Genomic DNA, 10,594 nt, shown 5'->3' on the forward strand with positions numbered 1-10,594 from the left:
CTGTACAGGGTTTCCGAGGCTATAAATCTTTACGGGAGCAGAAAGCCTCATCTGTCTCCCGCAAGTAGGAATTTTTATCTTCTTTTTTGTTGATTGATGGAAAGACTACCGTAGAAGGGAGATTATTGGGAGAGTAATGTTTCCAAAGAGCACATGTTAAAATGCATATTCCGAATCAGTAGATGTGCATTTCTAACAAGCTTCTGATGATTTGAATACTGATGAAAATGTAGACTATACTTAGAGCAGCAAGGCCACGGCTCAGTTTTGCAAATCCCTACAGGGGCAGTACCTTGACACTGAGAGGAAGAGGTGTGATATGTTGATGCTCACTTCATCTGCTGACCTTCCATGGCTAGAGATGGCTAAGGCAGTGTCCTGGTAACACAAACCACCTCTACTCATCAAGGCCACCAACATCCTCCATTTTGTACTTCCCAATGGTCAATTTTCAATCTTCAATTTACCTGGCCCATTTACAACATGCAATAGAGCAGCTCTGCCCATCTTTCTGAAACCCTTCCTTCCCTCACTTGCCTTCCGAGTGTCCACTCTCTCCTTACCTCCTATACCTCATGGGCCGCTCTATTCAAACTGATTCTTCTCTATTCAAGCTGATTCTTCTCCTAAAACTCTAAACACTGGGAACCACAGCTCTTAATCCTCAGATAGAAAACCCTCTTGTTTCAACCACACTGAATTTCTCAATGATCTCCTCCTGTTTCACAGCTTTAAACTCCATCTCTAATTCCCAAAGACCCCCCTTATAGCTTGGATCTCTAAAGAAGAAACTCTCTCCCTTATCTAGCTGCCCATGAGAAACCTCCCCTTGGAGGTCTAACTGACATCTCAACACAGGTAAACATCCCAAACTGAATTGTTTACCTTCTCCATCATTCCTACAAGTGACCTTCTTTTCTAGTCCCAGAGCACTGGATTTAACAAAGTAACTGGAGTAGACTGGACTACCTTGGGAAGCTGAGGAGGATAAAGGAGCACTGTTTCTGTTTGCATCCTATGCGCTTGTGCACTCTGCATTCACACTGTAGAGCAGATAACACTGTATGTACTTGGCTCAAAGAAGGTTTAATTGGCATGATACAGACAAGGCCAAGTGCAGATTGCTTGGCCTTGAGCATAGAAGACTGGCCTTGGAGTGGGGTGGAGGTGGCACATTTAAGTTTACTGATTATCTGACAAGGTCTTCATTCACTTAGATCTAACAACCTCAGTTGTGCGCCCACTGGTGTGATCTAGCAGAGCCTAAAAGAACTATCTCTGGCATTCGGAAACGGTAATGTTATGCATCCTGGTTGGGCCAACATCTTCCCATGCATTTTAGATAAGTCGACCAGTTACTGTCAGCTTAACCCTGACTCGTGGTGATTCCATATATGTCAGAGTAGACCTGTGCTCCTTAGCTCTTCAATAACTGATTTTTTGGACGTAGATCAATAAGTTGTTCTTGTTTGTTTGTTTGTTTGTTTCCAAAGTGACTCTATACGCACTTGAACCTCCAACCTCTTGATTAGTAGCCACATATATTAACTGTTTGCACAAGCCAGGGACTCCTTAGGCAAGTAAACCCTATTTAAAATACTCAAGTGTGGTCTGGTCATTGCAGTCTGATCCTAATGATGAGTGTTGTGTTTAAACATTTTACACACCAGGCCATGAATACCTTTGGACACTGCCAAAATATTTTACCCCTCATTATCTAATACTTCAAAGACCATCCCATTACCAAAAAAGTCAAATAAAGTCTCTATGGTTTTATGTGTCTTTAGGAAGCAATAGGGTAGTAAAGGTGGATGAATCCATTACCTTTGCCTCGAGTGTGTTATCTGTATTGTTTTGTCCTACTTCATCTTTAAACATTTGATTTCGAATCTTCTCCAGAGTAGTTCGAATCTGGAAGGAAAAATAAATTTCAGAGGAATTCAATGTCACCGACTATTTCTCTAAAGTAACTACTAACCACCTGATTTATCTAGAAAGTAATACATTTACACCAACCTTCAGATTGAACTAATTACCATCAACCTAACTTCCATTTACACTAATATTGTTTGGATTACAAAAAACAATTACTTAGTCTTTATAACTTTTTCTTAGTCAAACTTAAAACATGCTCAATTAATATATAACAATCTATGCTATAATTACTGCTTACTAACAAGTATATAATATTATCTCATTGTGTCTATGTAGTAATTTAGTACTTATTTACTATTTAGTAATTAGTATAAAACAATTACTATCAAGTAAATACTACAAAATAACTGTTACCTAGTCATTACTACAGAATAATTTCTATCTAGTAATTAGCACAAAATAATGGCTATTTAGTAATTAGTACAGAATCATTACTAAGAGGAGATAATACAAACTTCTTTATAAAATAATTAGTACAGAATCATTATTAAGAGGAGATAATACAAACTTATTTATAAAATACAGGCTCCATGGCTTAATGGATTTATAAAATTGCAAGACACTCAAAGATGGATTAATTCATTCATCCAGACAAGATACCAACCACCCATTTGTCCTAAGAAACAGTAAAAAGAATTTTCTTACCCATTATCAATTTGGATTCTCAGAAGATTTCACATTTTCTAATCAAGTAACCTACCCATACGTATTCATTGTCAGTAACTGCCCTGAACTGTGAAGAGGAGCACAGTAACCAGAGACAGAAAAACAGCAGGAAATGTAAACTATCTACTTCAGAACAAAGTATCAACACTTATGAAGCAACTGGGAAGGGCCATAAAACAGCTGGTAGTCCAGTAGTGAATAGTGTCGACAATCTCAGTGCTGATGGGTGTTCTGAACCCTCCGAGCCCAGCTTTCTAGTTCACTGAGTGAAAAACATCATCTTACTCCAGGTGTAGGAGCAGAGTTTCTTACTCACAAGAGAAATAATTAAACTTGCACCCCACTCTCAGCTACAAAGACAATCTTTCAATCAAAGGAGGTTAGTTCTCCCTCACATGTGTGTATAAAGAGGGTAAAAAAAAACCCCAACCAGTCCATATTGTGTTGGCGGTGGTTCTGTGTTGTTGAGTCGGTTCCGACTCATAGCGACCCAGTATGGGGTTCCACGGAGCAGCCGGTGAGTTTGAACCGCCTACCTTGTGGTTCAAACTGACCTGTCCATATTAGAATTTGTTTTCAGATGATGTCTAGCATCTACGTACCTTTCTTACATATTCTATTTCTTCAATAATGTGAGCTGATGTGGACTCATACAAGGCCGAATGCTCTTCTCGCTTGCCCCCTGGAGACACTTCCGTGATCACTGTGACTGTCGTCATTATGGAGTAGTTGAATTCCGGCTTCAGGAAAATGTAAATCAGTTACCCAGCACTGAGTTAACTGCTTAGGTGATTTTATGATTCATAAATTGAAAGAAGTTCTGTATTCCCACTGTAATAAAACATAGTAGAAAATACTGTAAAGTACTGATATCTACATCTACCTATAAACCCATAAGATAAAGTACTACCTGTTTGAATCACTCATCAAAAATTGCTAAATGAAATAAATTGAGTAGGAAAAATATGAAATTGCCCATTTTTATTTAGTGTGGTATTAGACTCGAATGTGAAGACTATAATTCGAACTTTTGTAATTGACCTTTAGGTCTGCAGTCATGTGCTTAATCTCTACACAGAAGCAGGGCTCCTTAAAACTCAAACTGTTGTTGTTAGGTGCTGTGGATTCAATTCTGACTCTTAGCAACCCTGTATAGGGTTTCTGAGGAACAGTTGGTGAGTTTGAACCACTGATTTTGCAGTTAGTAGTCCAGTGCTTATCCTGCAGTGCCACACCAGGATTCCCACTACTGTTAATGTTTTTAATATATTATGTTGTTGATATTAAGTGCCATTCAGTCAGTTCTGACGTAAAGCAACCCTGTATGTTGTTTTTGTTGTTAAGTACCGTCCAGCTAGTTCCATAGCAACCCTGTATAGAGTTTCCAATTTGAGCCTGTAGCATCCAGACTGTGATCTCTATATACCATTTTCTACTAAAAAGAAATTAGGACTTCTGGAAAAATTGCCTGATTCAGGCCTGGGGCAAGATACATAGAAAGTGAGGCTGAGAAACCATATGAAAAATCAGGAGATCACCCCCTCCTGCAATAATAAGACATAGAAGCCGCCCGGAAGAACAATGTGACGGACTGAAACATGTGAAAATTTTAAATATAAATATTTCACATAACAAATGAAATGCCACCATTACCAACCCCACAACCAACAACCTTGAATGTTCATGTTTAAAAGCTGACAAGAGAAGTCACCATTGTCACAAAACACAAAGAAAAGGAACAACCAGGCACTTGCTATATCTTTACTGCATTGCTGTTGTTATTAAGTGCCATTGAGTCGGTATTGACTCATAGCGACCTTATGCACAGCAGAATGAAACACTGCCCAATCCTGGGCCAGCCTCACTATTGTTGCCACGCTTGAGTCCAACAATGCTTCCACTTGGCCAATCCATCTCACTGGTGGTCTTCCTTTTTTTCTCTGACCCTCCACCTTACCAAACATGATCTCCTTCTCCAGTGACTGGTCCCTCCTGACAGTATATCTGAAGGATGAGAGATGAAGTTTGGCCATCCTCGCCTCCCAGGAGCATTCTGGCTGTGCTTTCTCCAACACAGATCTATTGGTTCTTTTGGCAGCCCATGGCACTTGACTCTATACAGGGTTTCTGAGGAGCAGCTGGTTTATCGCATGGTATGTGTTTTATGGCAACCGAATTGTTGACAGGAGAGAGTTTTCTAAAGTATTTCAGTGAATACATGCAGAAACATTCATTGACTCTCCAAGGGTAAAGACCACCTACCATCAGGCAAATCCAGAACATGAAAAATTCTACAGGACAAGTAATTAGCTTCTTCCACAAATGGAATATATTTTCACCTAATCATTTTTGAGGGAACTCTGAACACTAACTAGATATTTGTTATTGCTAGGCTTGTTAAGTGTTATTGAGTCAGTTCTGATCCATAACGACCCTGCATAGAGTTTCCACCAAATATTAGACGTTATTCAAACATTACTGTAATTTTGTTGTATGTGGCATTGGAATTATGGTGCTGTTAAATCAAGTTGCAATCTTTTCAGGTGAAGTTACATTACAATTAAATTTGCTTTGAAATACTCTGATCCACTATCATGTCGTCCAGTCAGTTCTGACTCATAGTGGCCCTATGTAGGGTTTCCGAGGCTATACATTTTTACAGGAGCAGAAAACTTCCTCCTTCTCCCACAGAACAACTGGTGGGTCTGAACTGTCAACCTTGAGGTTAAAAGCCCAGTGTTTTCCTACAGTGCCAACGAGGCTCCTTTAAAATTCTCTAATAAGGAGGGGAAAACTAGGTGGGGTAAAGATGAAAGTTATGCGAAATGCATATAATTGTTGAAAATTCATTGAGATTCATTATTATTATTCTATTTTCTTTTTGGTCAAACATTTCCATAATAAAGAGTAAAACCCCAAAGCAAAGGCAGCACATCAAGTTTATTCTGACTCATTGCAACCACAGAAGACAGAGTAGAATTGCTCCTTAGAGTTTCTCAGGATTTTAAGTCTTTTAGGAGAACAGACAGCCTCACAGTTCTCCTATGGAGTAGCTGGTGGGTTTGAACCACCAATCTTGTGATTAGCAGCCCAATACTTAGCCCACTGAGCCACCAGGGTTCCTTATAAACAGCTAAAAAACTCAAGAAACACAAAAACCCCTGTGAGACAAGATTATTAATTCCGTTTTCCTGATAAAGAAGCCAAGACTCTCATTGATGAAGTCAGTTTACCCAAGATCACATTAAAACTAACAAGAGGAAACTCAAACCTTGGTCTTTTGTCACCAAGTTCAGGACTGTTTCCATCACATGAAGTCCAGCTTCCATAACACAGCAGCAAAAGCACATAAAAGCTAGCAATGACCTACACTGTTCAAACACACAAAGAACTTCCATTTTTTATTGGCATCATTTTAAAACAAAATAGCTTCTGAGGCTACCACAAATCTCTGCATTTATCCTTTAATCTTGAACGAAATAGACAGAGTCTGCCCAAGAATTTCACATTTTAATATAAATACACTTAGCCACTCACGATGGCTTCTATGTGTTCCGTACAAAATTGGTTTGGCAGTAGCAAGTCTGCAAATCCAATCTTTGCAAAATGAGAGTAGAGTACAAGGAATTCTGTTACCAAAATGATTTATAAATGTTTGATGTCAAAGAAACACCCATGGAGTCAACAAGTAGCATGTTTGGAAGCCAGAGCAGGGTGGCTGGGTGGAATCCATTCTGACTCATAAAGATCCAATGTCACAGAGTAGGGCTGTGCTAAAGGGTTTCTCAGGCTGTAAAGGAGCTCTGGTAGCATAGTGGTTATGAATCGGGCTGCAAACCCAAGGTCAGCAGTTCGAAACTACCGGCTGTTCTGCGGAAGAAACATGAGGTTTTCTGGTCCCGTAAAGATTTACAGCCTCGGAAACCCTGTACAGGGTTGCTATGGGTCAGAACCGACTCGACAGCACTTAACTACCAGCACCAAACTTTACAGAAGCAGATAGATCATCACAGCTGTTCTCAGTGGAGCTGCTTTATGGGTTCAAACTGCCAATCCTTCAGGTAGCAGCCAAGTGCTTGACCACTGTGTCACCAGGGCAAAGGATCAATCAAACCTGTTGCCTTAGAGTCAGTTCCAACTCATAGCGAACAAGCTAGGGTAAAAGTCAGCAAACGTCAGCCCATGAGCCAAATCTGGCCTTTTGTTGCCTGTTCGCACAACCCACGACTTAAGAATGAATGGTTTATATTTTTTTTCCCCAATGGTTAAAAAAAAAAAAAAGAATTACAACATTTCATGACACATGAAAATAATGTTTGAAATTCAGTCATGCAATTCAATCTCCAGAAATGAAGTTTAATTCCAACCTAACTACGTCAAGTGGGTCAATGAATATGGAAGACCAAAGAAGAACTGATTCCATTTGAGTTACTATATTGGAGAAAAACACTGACTGTACCAGGGAATGCCAAAGCAAGGCCAGGGGCAGACTTGGAACAGACCATATGCAAGTTCAGGCTGAAGGTGAGGTACTTAAAGCAAGTACACGAGTGCCAAAATATGACTTGAACATTTCTCAACTGAATTTAGAGACCATCTCAAGAACACACCTGATGCATTAGACACTAATGACCAAAGACCAGAAGAGTTGTGGGATAACATCAAGAACATCATTCACAAAGAAAGCAAAAGGTCATTATGAAGACAAGAAAGAAGGAAAAGACCAAAATAGAGTTCAGAAGACATGCTAACACTTGCTCTCTAGCATAGAGATGCTAAAGTAAATGGAGGAAATGAAGAGGTAAAAGAGCTGAAAAGAACATTTCAAAGGGCAGCTCAAGAAGACAGTGTCAAGTATTTATAATTAAATTTATAATTAAAACCAGAGACCTGGTTTTAGAAAACCAAAAGGGAAGAACACACTCAGCATTTCTCAAGCTCAAAAAACTGAAGAAAAATTTCAAACCTCGACTTGGCGCTATTTGAAGGCTTCTATGGATTTCTGTTGTAGCGTTGTGGGTTAGTGTCCCCAGGTATCCATTATTAACCAAGGTCAGTCCAGATAAGGGGCAATAAAAGCCAGGTAACTCATTGGATGTGTTCTCAACTCACATCCTGTGGATGCTGAAGAGAAGGTACCACAGTGGACATCTAATGCAGTTGTCCTGTCCAGCACACCTCTCAGATACAGGGATCATCACCTGAATCTTGCAGGAAAGGCCCCTTATATCCTCTCCCTCCCTGGCCCTGAAGCATAGCAACAAGACAAAATCTCAGTGTATCCTCCTGGGAGTATACCTCGGAGCATGGTCATCTGGCTGGTTACAGTGGGAGCCAGTGAACCCCATTTGTTCTGTACGGAAGGGAAGAACTTTGACACAGAGAGGGCTTCATATCAAGTGGCAGGGACAGCAGAGCTGGTATCCAGTGACTAGTTACAATGCCAGAATCACCTAACACCGCCTTCCCAGCAGCCAACCTATGGTGTGCTCCCAGCACACTGGTTTCCACCCATTTCCTAACCTAGTTCCCCAAATTTCCATCAATTCTGGGAGCTACTCCATATTCCCTTTCTGCTTAAGTCTGCTAGAGTCAACTGCTCGGGTTTGCAACCAAGAACCCTAATTGATTTTAGTAAAGTTGGAATTCTCAGATTTTAATTTCTCAGTTATGAGCTAACAATATTGTTTAACTGTTTGGGTCAGTATTACACGTTGTTGTTGCTAAGTACCCTTGAGTTTGTTCAGACTCATAGCAACCTGCATAGGATTTTCAAGGAGCGGCTGGTGGGTTTGAACTGTACAACACATGTACAGTTTGTTAAGTTCCATCGAGTAAGTTCCAACTCAAAGCAACCCTGTATGGTTTCCAAGGCTTTAAATCTTAGCAGGAGCAGAAAGTCTTATCTTTCTCCAGAGGAACTGCTTGCTGGCTTGAACCGCGGACATCGTTAAGCACTGGATAAGCATCATCGTTCATTGCTTATTATAATGGAGCCACGGTACTCCCATACAGAGTTTAGATATTCGGAACTTAAACAAGAAGGTTACAATTAAAAGTGGCCGGAAGATAATTAGATTATATGGAGGAAAGCAGTAAATATCTCTCCAAACCTGTGAAAAAACTAAGTGTCCTGAATATGAACTAGCACACCTGTCCTGCAGCTACATTACACAGCACAATGGTGACATCCAGTGTCAGCTGGCTAAATCTCAGGTGACGGAAGTTTACCTGAAATGGATGCAAGTCTACCACAAGACACACATGTGAAAAGAAGTGATTTGAAAGCAGTATTGCTTCAGCCATTGTCAAAACTGACAGGTGATCCTTGATATGGTAGTTAATCTGTGGTCTCCAGTGAAGATGGATTCCAGGAGGACAGGAATGTGTCTGGTTACACTGGGCTAGACTCATTTTCCTTGCAGGAGTCCTGGTGGCATCATGGGTTACTCATTGGCTATTAACTGCAAGGTCAGCTGTATGAACCCACCAGACACTCCTCAGGAGAAAGATGAGCTTGTCTGCTTCCATGAAGATTTATAGTCTGGCAAACCCTAAAGAGAAGTTCTATTCTGTCCTATAGGGATGCTGTGAGTCAGAATTGGCTCGGTGGCAGTGGGTTTGGCATTCCTCCTAGGAGTCCTGGTGACCGCAGTGGTTAAGTGCCCCTCTGCTAACACCAAGATTGGTGGTTTGAGCCCACCAGCTGCTCCACAAAGGAACAATTTGGCAGTCTACTTCCATAAAGATCACAGCCTTGGAAACCTTATGGGGCAGTTGAAACTGATTTTATGGAATGGGTTTGGTACCAACCGCATCCCCTCATATATTGCCAACAGAGAACAAAGTGCCCTATGCCACAGACACACAATAAATGTGTAACATGCTTGCAAACCACAGGCACATTAAATGTTTTCTAAAACTGAATGTACACACACAGAGAAGCAAATGCACACTATTTTTTCCCCAAACCAAGTAGACGTTGTTTTCATGCTTAATAAAATGCAAATTCATTTTGACATTATGCAAATGGCCACAAAACATTGATGTAAATATCTCAGTTCAAAAGATCTGAAACTACTGCATGAAAGACTTCTAAACTCCCTTCCAAGTTTTCTATTCTTTCCCTCACAGTCATTATTACAAGCACCTTATTTTTTAGCTATGATCAAAATTTTGATTAAAACTCAAGTTCACGGTTCAGCAATTGCAAATAAATAGGTTAACAAATAAGCATGCCTATTATTCATTCTGGCCAGGATGGTAAGACTTCATCTCTTATGCTTCCGATATGTTATCAGGAGGAACCGGTCACTGAAGACGGACATCAAGCTTGATAAAGTGGAGAGTCAGCAAAACAAAGGAAGACCCCAAGGAGATGGACTGGCAAAGTGGCAGAAACAATGGGCTCAAACCCAACAATTGTGAGGAGGGTGCAAGAGTGGGCAGGGTTTCATTCTGTTGTGCATAGGGTCTGAGCGGACTCAATGACCCGTAACAACAACCACAATGCTAATTCATAGTATCATAAAGGTGAACAATACACCTGAAATAACTTCTTTATTGATTTTTAAAGTGCTTTTTTAGTTAGCACAAGGGATCAACTTTTTTGGTAAATAACCAGAGGAAAGAACATTCCTAAGTTTGTCTGGGTCCCAGGAACTATAAGTAGCCTGTTTTCCTCCTTTGTTTCAGTTTCTGAGAAGGTGAGTTGCGGTATTTTCTTTCTTAAGGGCATTTTTTTTCTATTTCAGCAGCCTCCACTAGCACTGAAACACACTGTGGAGTGCGTAGCTGGGGAGGAAGCAGCCAATCGTGCCCGCCAGGATACCTGAGACTCCAGCCCAGCTCAGATTACTAAAAACTGACTTCTGCAAAGCTTAATATTTAATAGCATTAGGTAAAATCACAAGAACAGATCGTCTTTTCTCAACTGTGAATGCATAAAAACTCCTTTTTATTTTGACATTTCATCTTGAGTAGATAGATATAG

The 10,594-nt window shown here is 40.3% G+C and overlaps 1 protein-coding gene across 1 annotated transcript in view; it reads right to left on the reverse strand.

Moving 5' to 3' along the window:
• CCDC68 (coiled-coil domain containing 68) overlaps positions 1–3,320 on the reverse strand; it is a 38,816-nt gene extending 35,496 nt beyond the window's left edge. Inside the window, exons 1-2 of the mRNA XM_006837501.1 lie at positions 3,204–3,320; positions 1,825–1,911 (exon numbers count right to left, since the gene is read on the reverse strand). Of these exons, the coding sequence (XP_006837564.1) occupies positions 1,825–1,911; positions 3,204–3,320 (204 nt within the window). The remainder of the gene's footprint in view (positions 1–1,824; positions 1,912–3,203) is intronic.
• Between the last annotated feature and the right edge of the window lie 7,274 nt (positions 3,321–10,594).

Source organism: Chrysochloris asiatica, unplaced genomic scaffold (genome assembly GCF_000296735.1).
Source record: "Chrysochloris asiatica unplaced genomic scaffold, ChrAsi1.0 scaffold00021, whole genome shotgun sequence".
NCBI lineage: Eukaryota > Metazoa > Chordata > Mammalia > Afrosoricida > Chrysochloridae > Chrysochloris > Chrysochloris asiatica.